Source organism: Equus przewalskii, chromosome 17, assembly GCF_037783145.1.
Source record: "Equus przewalskii isolate Varuska chromosome 17, EquPr2, whole genome shotgun sequence".
In the NCBI taxonomy this organism is placed as follows: Eukaryota; Metazoa; Chordata; class Mammalia; order Perissodactyla; family Equidae; genus Equus; species Equus przewalskii.
Genome location: NC_091847.1, coordinates 47447306 through 47466328, shown reverse-complemented (window position 1 = coordinate 47466328; position 19023 = coordinate 47447306). Strand labels below are relative to the sequence as shown.

The window sequence follows — 19023 nt, the reverse complement described above, 5'->3', positions numbered from 1 at the left end:
ATGGATAAGAAATTGTGTTTTTTTAGAAGCTAACACGAGAGCAGTGTGGATGATGGGTTGGAATGAGGAAGAGAGAAGTGGCAGAGAGATTAGCAGGGAGGCTGTATAACTCTATTGGCCAGAGGTGACAGGGGTTTCAACCAAAACAGTGGCCTTAAGTTCCTTAATCATCTTAATTTTCTTAGGTTTCTTTTCACTTTTTAAAAACTAAATCCAAGTTATTTTGTTTGCCTCTTGGTTTTTAAAATTTTGTTTCATGATGTGAGGTACCAGACATGCTCAGTCCATCGTGTAATATGTTCTCTCTATAGCCCACCACTTCTACCCAAACACAATTCAAGTGTTCGAATGTTCTGACATCCCTCTGACAGTCTAACAGCACGTTCTAACTCTTATCTGCTAGATTGTAAGTTGCCGAGGGTAGTATTTATGTCTGTTGTATTTACCATGGTGTGCCTAGCACCTAGTGTAATGCCTGACAAATAGTAGGTGCTCAAAAAATATTTACCGAGAGAATAAAAGGATGAATTTGGAGTCTGTGGAGGCCGGAAGCATTGCCGATGATCAGTAAGAGTGTATATTGAAATAACAGCCAAAGTTAAATCGCATAAAAGAATAGTATCATTTTTAGTTCTAGTGTCTGGTTAACAAGGTACAAGTTCATGATTTTGAACCAGTTTACCAAGGACTATTGCAGACAAAATGGGAAACGCGGCCCACCTGTAGTTTAGACCTTTACTTAAAGCAGTTAGCACTTAGCGGCTGTTTTTTGAGGTGGATATTGCGAGTCGGGGTTCTTTGTTAGAAACCTGTTAAGCAGTGTTCTGCTTGAAATTGAGAAAAAGAGCAATAACCATTTAAGTCGAAAATTTCTTTGCCCAGGAATACAGTTTATGGCCCCTGTAGACTTGCACTGTTTGTACGCCGGTGTGCTTATCGTTTCCGAATTCCTTTACGGGCTTGGGTTTGGTCCCTGGAAACATTTTAGTGGAGCTTCCTGCTTCTAAAGCAGTGGTTTCCAATCTTTTCAAGCGTGAGGACTCCTTTTAAACGTGCACCCCCATCAACATTATACTATTTGTCCCTTTGGTAATCATTGCCCGAGAGAATTCCTAATGATATTCAGTAATGGGCTCCTCCCTCCTGATTCTTTTATTATCAGAAGTTTAAGTGTGTCTGTTTACCTGCATTTTATTTGCTGAACAGTTTGAAAGTAATAGACTTAAGACTTCAACTTGCATTCCCCACAAGTAGAGACCTGTTCCTACATAACCACGATACTTTTCCACACCTAAGGAAATGAACAGTAACTTCCTGAAATGGTCTAATACCCAGCATATTCACATATCTGTAAAGATTTCCAAATGTCTTTCGTAGCTTCTCCCCCTTCCCTTTCAACACAGGATTCAGCCAAGGGTCATGTGTTGCATTTGGTTTTACGTTTCTTTAGATCTGTTTTAATCCAGAATAGTCGCCTCACATCTCCCCTTTTCCTCCATGACACTGGCTTCTTGATGAGATCAGGTCAGTTGTCTTGCTGACTGTCCTATACTCTAGATTTATCAGATTCTTTCTGCATAATTGCTTTTTTCAGAAGGAACTATTGATGAAGGAAGCTCTTCTTTATGGGGGAACGCCACTTAATAAACATAGAAGGAGTGATAGAAGTAGGAAATCAGTATTCTGCCACCTCCTATGAAGTAATTATTTAAGGCAAAGATGCGAAAACCAGGGGCCAGCCCCGTGGCCGAGTGGTTAAGTTCTTGCGCTCTGCTTCGGCAGCCCAGGGTTTCGCCGGTTCAGATCCTGGGCGTGGACATGGCACTGCTCGTCAGGCCATGCTGAGGCAGCATCCCACATGCCACAACTAGAAGGACCCACAAGTAAAAATACACAACTATGTACCGGGGGGGCTTTGGGAGAAAAAGGAAAAATAAAATCTTTAAAAAAAAAGAAAAAAGATGCTAAAACCATTAGGTGAAAGGTTTTGGGAACGTGGTACTTATGCAATTCCAAAGTATTACCCAACAGAGTACTTGCCAGGTGCAGGGGGGAAAACATACCTTTGCAATGGAGAGATCTTGGGCATGGCGGCCAAGCGGTTAAACTGAGCATCATTCCCAGTGAAATAACCGAACATTGTGTGCCTCTGATGTGCTGTAGCAACAAGTGCCTGGCGTCATCTATGAAGTATTCTTCCCCCAGATGCTTGATTCAGCCTGGTCAGGCTGTCAGGTCTAACTTTCAGTTTCTAGGAAATCTAGGATAGAGATATAAGTTAATTGACCCCATGAGAAGAAAAAAAAGGACCAATCTGGTAATGCTTGTAAATGAATTTGCATTTTATTAATCACCGTCACATTTACCCTCCCCTGAAAACCAGTAGTCCATGTCCACTTGAGACAGGGTTACTCAGCGGGCACACAGAGCTTGCACATGTGCTGTATGAACCCCCTTGGTGGTAACTGCCGCTCTTAGGAAATCGTGGAACACTGTGGACTGTGGTTCCTTTGACAGGGTGGTATTGCAGCTTATACGGTTTCCTAATAAATATAGGAATTTAGCTCACAGATGTGTCAGTCTGCCACCTTTTAGAAACACTGAATTCACTTAGTGAAGTGTAAGGGATGGAAAATTGATCATGCCCCTAAATATTTAACTTAACAGGAGTTTATATGTTTTGCAGTGGAGGTGTTTGGAAAGAACTGGAGAATTGGCACTCTCGTATTTGTTGCCGGCTTATGATTAATTTAGTTTCTGGTTTTGCTATTCCCATAACTGGTCTTCCAGATATACTCTAGGATTAATTTGTTTCATCAAGGCAGTGTATTTATTGAGTGGTCATTGTTTCAACTCTAATTTATTATTGATCTTTCAGGCCCACAGCCGCAGAACTTTTAAAATGCAAATTCTTCCAGAAAGCCAAGGTAACATGCTTAAAAACCCAAGTAAACCTGCTATTTTTGAAATCGCTTTGAAATTCTGTGTATCATGTTTGATGTTCAACTGTTGGGAATATTTGTTTTGCAGAACAGAGAGTACCTGATTGAGAAGCTGCTTACGAGAACACCAGACATAGCCCAAAGAGCCAAAAAGGTAAGTGCCAGCAGCCCTGGGGACCCAGCAGGAGCCACTCCCCACCCAGGGAAATGAAGCCCATGGAAAAATAGGAAAAAGATTTCCACACGCTCAGGATGTGTTATTTAGAGGTTATCTGATTAGCGATTACTCAGATAACTGCATTTTGCCATTTGGTTATCTCAGCTTGCTGTGATGTGTTTGCGTGTGGAAACAATGTGAAACTCCACTGATTTCATTTTGCCATTTATCAGCTTTGCTTAAAGAAAGTCAGAGGGGAGGGGATTGTGATGAGGGTTAAACACGGGAGAGAGAAAATATCCTTGGAATGTCTCTCCTTTGGATTTTGCAGAAGAGGAACAGTCATTTTTAAGCAATTTGAAATAATACAATGAAAAACAAAACTTGTTTTTAATGGTTGTTTTGAATATCTATGTGATATAGGTTCTTTCCTTATTAAAGACTTCCCTTTTGTAGTCTACCTTATGTTAACTAAACTATGTTACTGATTACCTGACAAACGTTCCATTCTAGGTTTTGAATTTTTAAAATGGTATATGTATGAGTGTGTTTATTTATGTATTTATCCAGAGTTTTATTTATTTGTAATTACTTATTTCCTTATGGTATGAAACCTAACAAAATTTAACCTCTGGTTTGGTTTAATTTGGTTTTAAGATTACATTAGATATTTATAATTAAATATATTTACGTCGTCACAGATTTACAAAGGGAGGTCCTTTTTTCTTCTTTTTTATAGTTAATAGTTATAGGGAAAGCTGATACGAATCTGAGTTGTCTGCTCTGTAAATAAAATTGGCAAAGAAATATGCCTGAGAGATTGCATCTCCTCATGCTGAGGCATGAGTAACTTTGAATGTTAACTTCCAGACATTACCTTTTCTAAAACATTCTGTATGAAATACATTTAGCTGATGCTTTAGAATTGTTTGAAACATTTTAAAGTAAGACTTTGAGAAATGACCCACTGTGTACAGGTATCTGAGCACCTCTCCTGGACCAGCAGAATTCGTTGGGGTGGGCTGGGGTCTGGGCTGTGGGCCTCGGCTAGGGATGGGGCATGCTGTGTTGACTTCAGAGACCTACCTGAGCCAAGGTGGGTCTGTGGGACATCTCTGACGGAAAAGTGAAGTTTGGCAGATGGTCCATCAGTGGCACATCTCAAGGGACAGCACAGAGAAACTAAAGCTTCAGTTTGAAGCAACAGGAAGCAGAAGCGCCCGACAAGAGTTTGAGAGCTCCATGCAGGAGGCTGAAGGAGGAGCCTGGAGAGATTTCCTGGGGTGTTGGAGTCTAGCATGGGTTTTTTTGTTGTTGTTGTTTTTGTTTTTTTGAAGAAGATTAGCCCTGAGCTAATTATTGCCAATCCTCCTCTTTTTGCTGAGGAAGACTGGCCCTGAGCTAACATCCATGCCCATCTTCCTCTACTTTATACGTGGGATGCCTACCACAGCATGGCTTTTGCCAAGCGGTGCCATGTCCGCACCCGGGATCCGAACCGCGGAACCCCTCGCCGCTGAGAAGTGGAATGTGCGCACTTAACCGCTGCGCCAATGGGCCGGCCCCTAGCATGGAGTCTTTTGATCAGATATCTAAAATATCAGCCAGAGTTGAAGAAAGCTGTTAGAAAGCCATTGGCTTGTACAGTATGTGTCCCCAAAGAATATATATGTTTTTGTCTCTGCTTCTTTTGTTAGAAGTTTCATCTGATCTCATCCCGTAGCTATTCCCAGAAGGGGGTTTTCCCAGGCCTCCTTTATCTCCAGAGCTTAAGCTTCGCACCTCCAGCTCCTTGTCCGGTGGCCCAGCAGCCTCTCAAGAGCAGTGTTCCAGATGGTTCGACTTCCCTCCCAACCTCATCTTCCTGTGCTCTGTGTTTCTTCGTGAGTTTCCCGACCTCAGGACACTGGGATTATTTTTATATTTGAGACCTCCTTCCCCCTCTATCCCCCGCTAATCCCTCTCTGAGTCCTCCCCATACTTCCCTCTGCAACATTGCTCGGAGCGTTTTCCTCCTGCTTTTAACTGAACAATTGCAGTAAATTTCTAATTGTTCTCCCTCATTCTTCCTATCTCTTTTTTTTTTAGACACTACTACAAGATTAACTTTCTGATCATGTCACTTAATTGCTCAAAAGTGGTTCCCAAAGTTAAACAAAAACAAGAGCAAATAAATGAAAGAAAAAACTTCCTATCAAATAAGGCCAAGCTCCTTAGTCTTGAACTCATGGCACCATTGCAACTTCCAGTCTTATGTTCTAAACTCCACCTGTAGTTCTCACTACGTAACCCATACTTTCCTTTGAGACTTCCTTCAATTTGAGAAAATGAAGAATCTGTTCACACTCTGACTTTATTTTCTTCCTTTAAAAAAAAAACGTTATTTATTACATATTAGTGTGCTGTGCATTCCAGATCCCATTTTGCACGTATCTTAAACAAGAAGCAGCTAGAGTTTTGGGAGATGTGATTATAAACCATGTCTTCTGCCGTTTACTTGCTCTTAGATTTTAGACTTGAAACTCAGAGCTTGTTTTGTCATCTATCCCTTCAAATGGAGAATGGCCCCAGATCTCAGAGTCACACAGAGGAGTAAAAGGAGACTGTAAATTAGTTCTTTAAACATCTTGTAGAAAAGGGAGTGGCCATGGTATCGTTATTCTGCCTCTCTAGCTTCATTCGGGTGGCTGTTCTCCTGTGACGATTCTCATTTTAAAGTACACTTTGGTCATCAGCTACACTCCCTTCTTGCCTGCGGGTTCTGTGGCAGGTGCGCTGACCAGAACGACATCCATCACAGTGCTTGTCTTGTTTACAGTAAGTGCCCACACATGTTTGCTGACTCAGTGGACACATATGCTTGAGTGTACCAAGGAAGGGCCATCTGAGACTCTGTTGTTCCCTCACTTGTACCACCAAAACGCTTGTTCCTGGGATTCCTGTTAGTGGTGGATGAGCCTCCCTCCCTCCCTCTCTGGGGCTCGTGATATGGGTAAGCAACCATGCTGTTCCTTATTTGAAACTTCTCATGCAGCCTTGGGCACCAGAAAGTAAATATTATTTTAATAACCCTGCTTTGAAAGCCTTTATTGTAGGATGTCTTTGCTTGTCTTAGGTTCCCAGGGTGTTTCAGTACATTTAGTGTAAAAGTTGGTACAGGGGAGTCTCTGGTGTTATTTGTGTTATTCGTTTTTGGACCTCTCTTTATTGACATCTGCTCAGCTCCTTCCTTTCCTGTTTGCTGTGGTGCCTCTGAGTTGATCATGCTCTGGTTTCCTGGTGTAGATTTGTTCCTCAGATGCTGCTTGTTGATGCTGGTCCTTTGATTTGTGTCTCCTCGGTTTGTTGTTTTTAAAATAGAAACAGACAGTCTGTTGATATACCAGTGTTTACATGACAACTAGGCCTATTGACCAAGCTCTGGACATTTATGCAAGCGTGTTGGTTTGAATTGTGGTGTCATAAACAATAGTCTCTGCTTCTCCTCCCTTATGGTAACCAAAATTAAGAGAGATTTTTCAATATGTATTTTTCTTTTTTGTGAATAATTCTCATATTTAAAATAGAGAGGGGCTGATATTGTAGCTGCTCTCAGGAAGTCCCATGGAGCCCACCACGCTCTCCTTTGGCATGAGAGCCAGGGGCCTATCATGTTCATGTTTGGGTGGAATGTGAAGTGTTAGTTGAGAGCCACACAATTCCATGTGGGTAGGTGGTCTTGTCTTTGTCCAGACTGACTCCTCTAAATCAGGAAAAAAATATAAGAAATTAGAAACAGGCCACTGTGGCTTCCCTGGTAGTTTAGTGATGTAAAATGATTTTTTTGTGTGTGTGGTAATTGCAGAAACTAGGGATATTTGTTTTCTTCCTGGAGACAGAGTATTTGGTCTGCTCTCGGTTCTTTTCCGACAGACAGTGTTGTTTAGGGATCATCTTGATTTTCTTTTCCTCTAATTTTTCTGTCTGTGAAATGGAAGTTCTGTCTGACCCCAGCTGTGTGGTGAAGGGTGATTTGATGTTCCTGGACCGCAAGATGCTCTGTAAACTGTAAATGAAAACATGCTAATAATGACCCACAACAAGAGGGTTAAGTGCAGCTGTGTACCTTCTTTTCAACTTTTCACTTATCCTTGCGCATGAGAAGAAAAGCCTTCATAGCCATTATTCCTTCCCATGTGACTTTCTAGGGGCCTGTCTCCAGCCATCTTTTGGGATTTGAAAGCTTGACCACGTAGTGTTCCACCATTTACTCTACTGGAGTTACTGGGTGCGGAGGAGTGTAAATCATTGGGATAAAATTAAATGCCGATGCTTGGGGCCGTGTGCATTTTCTGTGGGAGCATCTAGGCATCAGAGTTGGCTGATGTCTCCACTTTGTGTTAGTGATATGAACTTGAGTCACCACATCCATGCTGGTAGTCATATACCGTCTGTGGCTAAAACCCACCTGTGGCAGGACAGGGCAAAGCGTTAGTAGGTACGTAGATGTCTGAACACCAACTGCTTAGCCAAAAAGCATATTGGCTAGAGAAGGGATGAGGTGGGGAAATGTAAGACACAGTTCTTTTTATTGTGGTTGCCTGTGTTTTCATGGGAAGTAGACTCACAAGAGGATATTTGGTTAAATGTTCTTAATCATGAAATTGAGAAGTTAGATATAGTATTCATTATCAGAAGGAGGAAAGGGTTATTGTATCACTGCTACCTTTGCGTGGAACCACTGTGAATTGGAAAGACTAGGACAATATTTGTGGATCCCAGAATTTCTTATATCAGGCTGTCAGACTGGTTTCTTATTAAGGACCCAAGGTGTTGGCTTCATTTGATCCTTCTGTGTGCTTAAGAATAAATAGGTAGGAATATTGCAATTCACATTTACTTAATACTTAATATGTATTCATAATTTGTCCTTTCTGTTTTTGCTTTTTATTTTGAAATAACTTCAGACTTACAAAAAAGTTGCAAAAATAGTACAAAAAATTTCTGTAGATATTCTTTCTCACTCTTTCTTTTAAAGTATTTCAAAATTGTAGACATGATGCCCTTCATCTTTAAATATACTTCAGCATATTTCCTAAAAACAACATTCTCTTACATAACAGTGTAATTATCAAAATCAGGAAATTAACATTGACACAATACTATTATTTAATTTTCAAATCTTATGCAAATTTTGCCACTACTCATTTATCTGGTCCAGGATCCAACCTAGAATCATTTAGTTGTTATGTCTTCATTGGTCTCCTTTAAGCTGGAATATTCTTTCTTTTTCTTTCACAATTGTGACACTTTTGATGAGTCCAGATTGGTTGTTTTGTTGAATGATCCTTAGTTTGGGTTTGTCTGATGTTTCTTCACGATCAGATTCAGTTTTTGCGTGTTTTGACAGGAACACCTCAGAAGTGGTGCTGTGTTCTTCTCAGTGTATCGTGTTAAGAGGCACCTGGTCTTGATTTATTCCTTTACTGTTGATACTGACTTTGAGCACATGCTTAAGATGGTACCTACCAGCTTCCTCATTGTAAACGCAATTACTTCTTAATAGGAGGAATTCATTAATAAATCCCTCCCATAATAAAAATTCTTTCATTATATCAAACATTAAAAGGTAAAGTGAATGTACTTACTGTACAAGGTCATTTAGACTTTTAAGGAAACACTTATGCTTTATGTCATTATGGGTGCACATTCATAGCGTATTAATGATAGGATTTCTCTATGATTTCTAACCAGTTTTGTGGACAAGGAACACTTTGCTGGGGTGTGATGTTCAGATTTAAGGTGGAAGTAGGAAAGGTGCTGCTCCAGCCTCTGTATCTGGTCCGGAAGCAGCAATGGCTGGATCTGTCTCCTTCCTTGGGTGAGCTGCCTAATCTTTCTGAGCCTAATCTGTCAAATGGAGCCAAGGATACTTAGACTGTGTTGCCATGAGGATGAGAGATGGTCCACACGGGATGCCTGGCACTGCGTTTGACACAAAGAGAGTGCTCAATCCAACAGTGGCTGCCATGGCTATCATGTAACTAAGGAGAATGATTATTGTGGTTCAGAAGACAGGCATTTTAGAAGTACGTAGAGAAATAGGGAATGAGGAAAGAGTCCTGGTAGCGGGGTGGGTGGGGGTGGGAATGAAGGTCGTTTCTCTATTGCTGCTGCTTTGGATGAAATGGAGAAAAAGCCCATTGAAACCTACAAAGAGAAAGAAAAGAATGACAATCATTATTTCATTGCCCTTGCTTAGTCACCTGTCTTCATGTTTTCTCTTCTGCCCTGCAAGGTGCTGGCAGTGGGCAAGAGCCAGGGCTTCCCCACTGGGGCGGATCCTCTCTACCAGGGGAAGTGCGGGGTGTGTTTGTGAAGAGCCTTAGAATTATAAGAATTAAATGCATGCACAGCTGATATTCTTTTACGGCTAGTAGGTCACTTTCCTGCATGCTTCCTTATTTGTTCTCAACAATTATGCTTGAAGGCAGGTAGGGCAGGTATTATTATCACACATTACAGATGAAAGCGTGGGCTGAAATGATTTGCGTAAAGCCACATTGTAATAAGAAGCAATTCTTATTTCTGGTTCCATGCTCTTTCCACTAAGTTGTACCTTAGATATAAGAAGAGGAGAAAGGGGAGGATAGGAAGGAAATATAGATGGAGAGGGTAGGCAGAGTTAAATGGTGTAAGCAGGGAAAGGAGAGGGGGTACCTTTGTCATTCTCAGAGCAAGTAATCTGCTATTTAAACACACATCAAGGGGGCTCCCATGCCATTTGTGGGCGCTAGGAGATGATGTAAGCATCATCGTAGGAACCTGGGAAGTTTGCCGGGGTTCTAGCAGATATTCAGGGAATAAGGTGATGAAAGGGCTTTGGAAGTTCTGAAGGGAAGAGAGATGGCCAGTGAGAGTTTGGTGCATCAGCAGTTGTTAAAACCTGCCAGAAGCTCAGCTTCTCATTCATAGAATGGGAAAGGTAATAATACCTATGTATGTTTTTGAAGGCTAAATTAGGTAAAACATAGGAGATGGATACCATAGTGGTTGGCACAAAATAACAGATGGCACTGGTTATAATCATAGTAAATTTTATTATTATTAATTTTTTTTGGTGGGTAAGATTGGCTGTGAGCTAACATCTGTTGCCAATCTTCTTTTTGCTTGAGAAGATTGTCACTTAGCTAACATCTGTGCCAGTCTTCCTCTACTTTGTATGTGGGACACCGCCACAGCATGGCTTGATGAGCAGTGTGTAGGTCTGTGCCCAGAATCTGAACCTGTGAACCTTGGGCCACCAAAGCGGAGCACACGAACTTAGCCACTACACCACGGGCTGGCCCCTGTACATTTTATCATTTTTTTATAATCACATATATTGCTTTATTATTACAATTTTGTTATTATAATGTCATTATTCTTTTTGTAACATTTCTCATTGCTGCTGCTTTGGGCACTGCTGCTGCTGTTCCCATTTCTGCTGCCGCTATACCAGCTGCTACCATTACAATCACTGCTACCAGTAATGGGCACTGAGCTTCAGACAGACAAAGGACACAGTCCAGGCGGTGAAACTCACCTGTCAGTGGGGAACATGGTGCTGTGTAAGCATCACAAGACATGCAAAACTCAAAGAGTAGCAGAGAACAAATGCTTTAGGATATGGGCACAGAATATGTACTACAGGAATGGGGAAGATCATGGAGCTGGCAGATGGGGGAACGTGGCGGGTGGAGAGAGAAAAACTCATACTTACTGTGCACCTTCCTGCACTGTGCTACATACTCGGTTTACAGTTATCTCAATTACTGCAGCCTTATAACAATTAGTGAAGACCTGAGTAACAGGACAGAGGATAAGAGAGATTATTAAGACTGATTAAAAAAATGCTGTAACTGTTTTGAAATATGAGTCAGAAAGAGCAACCAGGATCATAAATGTCCCTTGGTTCTTGAGCCTTCAATTTACAGACCTGACAATTGAAACCTAGGGAGGTTGGGCCTTGACCAAGGCCACATAGTCATGTAGTGGCAGAGTCTGAAGCCAGTTTTGCAGTTTACTACCATTTCGTCTTATCTTTTAGTTGATAAAGAGGGGAAAAAATCCCTCTGAATTCTGAAAAATTGCCTTTTTTTTCCCCTCCTGGAATCTTATGATTAATTTATAAGATATTGAAGGTTTATACACTATGAAGAAATCAGAGAAGAAATAAGGTGATTTCAAATGTTTGATGAATGGATTTTAGTTTTGTTCCAAGTCTGCCCAGTAGAGGGCAACAGTGGGTTTTAATTCTGTGTGGTTGTGCAATGCAAACTGAGTAAAAGTTTTTGGCTTTGTTGAAGGTCTCAGATTTGGAGTAGAAGGATCAAAGGTATGTTAGGTCCCCACTGAGCCATGAGTACTTGACACCTTAGTCACTGGAGGTGTTTTTTTTTACTGGGCAGGAGGTTGAAGGGTGATGGTTTAAGTACTTTCTACTATCACCACTTTCACTTTAAATTACAAATCAAAGTAATCTAACATTTGTGTTTTACATAATTCATGTCAAAACCCAAAATCTCAGTTGTGAAGATGAGATTGGAGAACTTCTAGTATTTTGTGGTCAAATTAAAACAATTCTGAGTGGTGGTAGGCTATTTCCAGAAAGTTCTTTGGTTCCTGCAGTTCTGCTCAGGGCCAGAAAAATAGAAAAAGGAAGGAGTCAAAGTGTATGTACCTCTCAAGGAGAAGTGAACCGACCTCTAACTATCACCACATGTATTTTGGCTTTAATATAAAATACTCCTGATTATTCCAGTAGGCCTGAGGGTACAGGTTCTCTTCTTGCTTTGTGTTTCTCTTCCCCATCCTCTTGTTTAAAAACAACCACATGTATTGGTAATATATCTTATTGGGGAACTCACGTGCTCAAAAGGAGGAGGACTGTGGTGGTTGGGGGTGTTCCTTCTCCTGTTTTAGAGCTGAGAGGACAGTTGGCTGGAGAGGTTAAAGTTATTGGTTTAACTGGGTCTTTAACTGGGGCAGATGTTCACAGAGCATAAGCTCATTTCATTCATTTTTATTTTAAACGCATTATTTTAGTCAGTTTAGAATTCATTTGGTCAGGAAAGGCATTTTGGTCACTAGAGGGTGCTATCAGAATAGTTCATTTACTCTAAGACTCTTCTAAGGAATTGCTTACTAGTCTATAAAAACCCTTGCAGTCGCAGATTTTTTCCTTTTGCACCTTGCTCCTGCTGTAAGGAGCTTGACTGGTGTCTGTGCTGGGGGTGAACTTAGGCAGAGGCGAGGATAGAGGAAAGAACAAGGGAAAAAAGCACCATAAATTACTCTCAATTCAATTGGCAAATTGAGTAAAAGATACATATATTCTGGGTAAATGGCCTCTTTCTGGTGGCATTTGTTTTGGAGCCAAAGGGATCCACTCTGGAAATTGTGATATGCTAATCCTGGTAGCCCCATTCAGGGAGAATATCTGTATTTTCAAATAGAGGTGTCTTTTAAAGACACCAGTTGCTTAAGAGAGCTTTTTAAACTTTTAAAGATCTTGCAGGTCCATTTTTTGAAATTTAAAAATAATGACGTACATTCTGAAAATATTGTGAGAGATGCTGTTTGTACAGCTTTAGTCTGTAGAGAATGGATTATTTTACTGGAAATGAAAAGTCAGAATCAATGGCCTTATTTCACATCCAGTTAAATTTTTGAGATCTTTGGGTTGAAATGTATCATGTGCTTCATTTTTTGCCTTTGGGAAATTTGCTAACCTTTTCCAAAGCTTATGTGCATCAGCTAACTTTTCTGAAACTCAGTAGGCATCCATGTGTGAGAGAAGTCCCTGCCTGCCTGCTGGTGCACTATTCACTGAGCAACACTGACTCCGGATGAGGAACTGACCCCATTAAGGTGGTTTGCTTTCATTCACCTTTCCAGATCACTCTTATACCAGCATACCATTTCTTTTAAAAGTAGATAAACCACAAAGAATAGAAAGGAAAATTTGGCTAGTTGCATAAAAGCTAGTATAAAAAGTTAGATGCCTCTTTGATCTTGTCAAAACTCTAATAATATGATTGTATTTTCTCCCTGGTTTAAAACCCTTCAATGGCTTCTTGTTAATTACAGGATAAATTCCAAGTTCCTGCCACTGATAGGATGAGGTCCATATTACTTGGAGGGTAAGGACCACAAAAGGCTCCCATGATCTATGTTTGGGCTACCTCACCGTCTCCAGCCTTTCCTTAGGCCATTTGCCACCTCGATTTGACATACCCTTACAGAATTACTGATTCTTCTTTCCTACCAATATATTCCTGAAACCCCACATGTGTTTTCCATGAAGGTGTGTTTACCAGTCCCTCTGTTTAGAAGGCTCCTCCCTGAACTTGTATCTTTCCAAGTCTAGTGCCTCTTCTGTGAAGCTTCCCCATACCATCCTCTCTGCACCCCAGACAGTTCATGAGTCTCTCATCCGCACTGCTTCTGTACCTCGGGCATAATTCCCTTGTTGCACTTAGCGTCATTTGTAGTTTATTTCCTCACCCTTCTGCCTTCTGTTCCAGACTGTCAGCTTGTTGGCTGCAGGAATGGTGTCAGATTGTGCTCTGTGCCCCATACCCAGCACAGTGTCTTGGCCAATGAATAAGTGTTTCTGGAATTGAAGTTCAGCAAGCAGAATTGCAGAGTCACGATGATAGCCTTTATGAGAATTGATGGGAGAGCATGCACGAGACAAAGCCGATCTGCCTTTCCTTTTCAAGGAGAATAGTTAAGATGTTTTCCAGTCAGTGCTCTATTCTTCTATTTATGACTGAAAGTTTCTGTGATCTTAGGCTTATAATCCTTTGTTATCTCCAACTTGCTAAGAGTCCTGGGTGAGCCAATTAACTTGGTTCACCTTTATCATAAAGTAGAATGGTTAGATTTTATTGTCTAACAGTTGTGCATTATCTACTTTGGATACTTGACAGCAAAAATTTAGTTCCTAGCACTCAGCATATTCTATATGGTCATTTTCTTCTCCCAGCCAGGATGCACTTACGTTTGCCTGTTACCTGAAGCCACATCTAATTAGGAAGATTATTTTAAAACTAGAGTCAAATTAGTTTTTAGTACTCTCTAATTTTGGATGACCTGGTACTTATCCTTTCATTTAGGGAAATAATTTAAAATTACCTCTTTATATCATGATCTGGTAAATCTTTAAAATGAGTATGACATTTTGGAAAAGGGAAGGTGAAGGAGATAGAAAGTAATGGAACTTCTGTGCATAGTTGGGGAAAGGAAGACGTCCGTGCCCATGGAAGGAATCCAGACATTTTGCCCTGCTTCCTCCCTTGCCTGGTGGTCATTCAGGAAATACGGTGAGGCCAGCAGAGGGCGTGGTACACATGCTTAAAAAATCATCCTGTGTGTGGGAGTCAGGGCTCCGCTTGTCTTATGTTCATCAAATTTGATTGATATAATAGAGATACATGGCTCTATTGTTTTTTAAAAAAGGCCAGAAATATATGTTTTTTTCTTTTGCAATTTATTTTTACTTTGAAATTGAGTAGTTGTAAAACAAATTAACATTCAGGAGGCCCAGTTAAGGTTGCACTTTGATAATAGGTTTTTCTAAGCTTCCTATTAAATTGCTTGTCACAAATTCAAATACTTATTTAGAAGAATATATAATTACTTTTAATTTTTCTCACATATAGAAAGCAATGGAACCCTTGTACAACTCACAAAGCAATAATAGAGCTAGTCTATTCAAACAACAGCCTTTAACCCAAATTTAAAAGTACATTTGAAATTGTTTTGGTTGTTATGCAACCAGTTTGTTAGCTGATATAATTCCCTTGGGGAGCAATTGGGAAGATCTGTTGCATGGAGACTGGGTGGGGGTCCCTTAGATGATAAGGACAGAGTACTGAGAGCTGGACTTTCTCTGTGACTTTGTGAAAAGCGTAGGAGGTAGGAAGGAGAGAATGGAAGTGGAAAGTGAGAAACCCAGCCTGGAAAGAGGTGGAAAAGGCCCAGGAGTAGCTGTTGGTCAGTAAGCTGGTATCCAGAAAGGTCTGTGCTCAAAGGTAAGACTAAGCTCTTCAGGCAGGCCCCAGGCACATCTTGGTCTTACCACTTGCTTATGGGGTAACCTTGAGTATCAGCTGAACTCCCCAGTGCCTCATCTGTGAAATGCAGACTGTTCAGTGGCTTCTCATTGATCCTCTGTGGTGAAAATTGAATCTTTAATTGGGCCTCCAGTGCTTGGCATGGCCTAGTCCCTTCCTCATCCCTAAGACTGCTCTCATACTCTCCACCCCTAGTTCTCCGTGTGTCCATTTGCCCAAGGCTCTTGCACATGCTGCTTTCCCCTCTGTTTGGAAGTGTCAGCCCCTCCATCCTCAGCAGACCTCAATTTCAGCTCAAAGTGTCATTTCTTCAGAAAACAAAATCAGAATCATGCTGTATTCGTTGCCCTGTGATCTATCTGCATTTTCATTTAAGATACAGTACATGTCTTTTTGTGTCAAGAAACATAGATTTACTTAATCATTTGTTTTTTTTTTTGAGGAAGATTAGCCCTGAGCTAACTGCTGCCAATCCTGCTCTTTTTGCTGAGGACGGGTGACCCTGAGCTAACATCCATGCCCATCTTCTTTCACTTTATATGTGGGACACCTACCACAGCATGGCTTGCCAAGCAGTGCCATGTCTCCACCCAGGATCCAAACCAGCAAACACTGGGCCGCCAAAGTGGAACGTGTGCACTTAACCACTGTGCCTCTGGGCCAGCCCCTACTTAATCATTTTTAATGGCTGCATAATATTCTTCTGCAAGAATGACTACAATAATCAGTTCTTTTTTGATGGACATTTAGATTATTTCCATTTTTTCAATTGTGCACCACACTGGGATGAGCATCATTATACATGCATTGTTGTAAACAATGTTACTTATTTTGTTAGGATATGTTCCTAGGAATGGAATTGCTTGGTCAAAGAGTATAGGCCTTATAATTATTGACACATATTGGCTTACTAATGTTTAAGATGGGAGACTTTGTATTTAAAATCCCAGTCTGAGACTCAGGTTTTTGATCTGTAGCATAATATATTACTTATACATACCCATCCCCCCCCCCACACACAAATACATATTGTTAGCTCAGTGTCTGGCATATGGTATTTAATATTATTATTTATTTTTGGTATTGAAATGTTACTGATGTACAGTTATTTCATTTTTTTCCCCTAGATCTGCAGTTAGCTATTTTGTAGAGAACATTCAAGGTTTTCTGACAGTTTTGCAACCTTGCGACTTTCAGTAACTGTAGAAGACATTAGAATGCACCATGTACTAAAAGTTGATCAATACAGAGCCTATTATGGAGGTCCCGGCTTGAGGCCCTGAACTCCTGGGGCCATTAAAGGTAGTTAGGAGAGAGCCCTTGGCAGTGAAAAGTACTGGGAGCCCTATTGTTCTGCAGCCCGTTCTTGGATAAGGAATTATTTTCAGTGTGGCGACTGGGCGGAGTATGCAGTGTTATGATGTGTTTTTGCCCATTATTCTGTCACTGCAATCTCTTCTGTCCAGAACAAACAAATGATAAACCAGCTGCCAGCCTGAGAGTAATGATCAAACCATTTTCATCATCCTCTGGTTTATGGTTTTAGAGCACTCATTATGGAGGTCTGATGTCAGCCATTTGTGCTGTACCAGGTGTTGGTCAGGCCCAGCATCTGCAGTCGGAGGACAGCACCGCACAGTTTGGATGCTGAGCTTGTCCTCTTTTATTTGCTTTTGTTGTAGACTAGTGTTCTGATTCAAATTTCTTATGATCTTAATCAATTATAGCTTTTAGAATTGGAAACTCTATTTTGTTTTTCTGAATCATTGCATAGGATGTTTTAAAAAAGTATAACCTTTAGATTACATCCTCACTGCCCCTTGGCTGCTTTTGAACGTTGGGTGAGTCACCCAGCTTCTCTGAACCTCAATTTCCTCACCTTCTCCACCTCCAAGGGGTTTTGTGAGGTTTCAGTGTGACGGTTTATATCAAATGCTTATGCAGCGTCTGTAACATAAGAGGGATTCCATAAATGCATTTGCCTTCTTCTCCTTCCCTCATTGTGCGTTTTGTAAGGAAGGAGTTGTATGTTATACAAGTGAGCTTAGGGAGTATTTAAATGTCATATGAGGATTGTCTTTTATTTTCTTAAGGAAATTAATGTCTAAGGTTGGTGAATTTCACCCTGCTCTTTTTTTCTTTCTTCCTGTCTCTGTAGGGAGCCCCAGCAGCTAACTCGTGTTCTTTAAATAAAACTATTTGTTCTCTCTCTTCTGCCAACACACAGTCTTACTGGTTTCCTTAAGGACTTCAGATTACTGTAGTTTATTTAGAACTCTATTATTTATTTCTGTCTTATTGTAAAATTTCTGATTTCTTCATTTATGAATTTTTAAGTTACAATTAGAAAGTTTCCCTATTTAGTATATTTTTTAACAGTTATAATAAATTTATCTATTAGAACACAGTAAAAGTTTTCTGAATGACATCTAAACCAGCTCCTCCCCCATTGATGTTTTCTGTAATATGATGTTATTTCTATGGACTCTCACCTGCTTTTCTCTTATTTTCCACCTTGAGAGATACGCCCCAGTCCTCTTTCTTTTTGGAAGCTTAATGCGTAGTTGTTCTGGAACTTATGGTGCAGATACTCAGATCCCTTATCCAAAGATTCACATTTAGTGGATCTGGGGCCGTGACACAGGACTCTGCATTTTTATTAGCAGATCAGTTGGTAGTGGTGCAAGCGATTGAGATAGACCTTCTGGTTTGGAAGGAAACCGTATTGCTGAAGTTCACTTTACAAAAAATTATTTAATAGTCCTGACTTATAATTATATAGATACAACTAAAATGCCTATATTGCATCTGCTGCTTTTTTCTTTTTGCCTTTGGGCAGTGCTGTTCCCACCTCTCTGTCATTGACACTCTGAACTCACTGCAGTGGTCCCTCCTAGTTGTTGCATGTAAGATCTGTCTTATCTGCGTTCCACCAGTTGCTGGCTGAGCTATACCTTGTGAAGCAGAGCTGCAATATCTTCTTAAACCATGCTTTCTTTTGGTATTGCCTAATAGATCTTATATTCGTTATTAAAATGGTTACATCTGTCTTAGAGTGCTCTGACTTTGCTAGCTTTATTAATATCGGCACTTGTTTTTGCCATCCTCATAATGCTAGTTTTTTTGATGCATAATATAGGGAGGTGTGTGGCAGTGTAACATGTTGAGGAGGCAAGATGGGTGAATGAGCCTTTGGCACACCCTGGTGCAGAGGGGGAGATAAAGTAATGTGAAGAGTTTGTTTTTGGACAATGAAGGGAGGGTTGGGAAACAGCTTTGGGTTCATATTATAGGAGAGTTTCTAATAATGGAAACTGTCCCAAGATTAAATAGACTGGAATTAAAATCATGAAGGACCCTTGGGACTAGAAGAGACCCTAGCTGTCATCTCAACCAGAGCTTCCCAACCAGTGGCCAGAGCACATAGGTGGACTGTGACTGGGTTACAGATGAGCCACCATATTGAATCCTTCATCCCTTAGGGCCATTGAGAAGGGCTTTGGATGGCTGGAGTTCTGGGGCCAGTTGCTGTGAATCACTTTAGCAGACTATCCTAGGATGCTAAATAAATATTATCATTTTCTTTATGTGCCATGAGGTGCACAAGTTTTTGTGAAATACTCATCGAAACCACTGGTATTAAAATTCTGTAAACCATCAAAAAAAATCTCATCTATAAGTCCAAAAACTTGAATATAGGAAATTTTGAGAAAGCTTAGGAATTCAAAGAGTTTGGTTTGAAGATGATTGGTGTGAACTTGTCTTCCTGGTGTAGAGAGCGGGTACTGAGTTCTATGAATGGATTTTTTAATCAGTGACCAAG

General features: G+C 40.6%; 1 protein-coding gene across 5 annotated transcripts in view; it reads left to right on the top strand.

Annotated features, from left to right (window-relative positions):
• Nucleotides 1-19023, top strand: part of STK39 (serine/threonine kinase 39) — a 278661-nt gene that overhangs the window by 104850 nt on the left and 154788 nt on the right. For all 5 annotated transcript variants that reach the window (XM_070580065.1, XM_070580064.1, XM_070580067.1 and 2 more), the window contains exons 9-10: nucleotides 2879-2927; nucleotides 3031-3096. In XM_070580065.1, the coding sequence (XP_070436166.1) occupies nucleotides 2879-2927; nucleotides 3031-3096 (115 nt within the window). The remainder of the gene's footprint in view (nucleotides 1-2878; nucleotides 2928-3030; nucleotides 3097-19023) is intronic.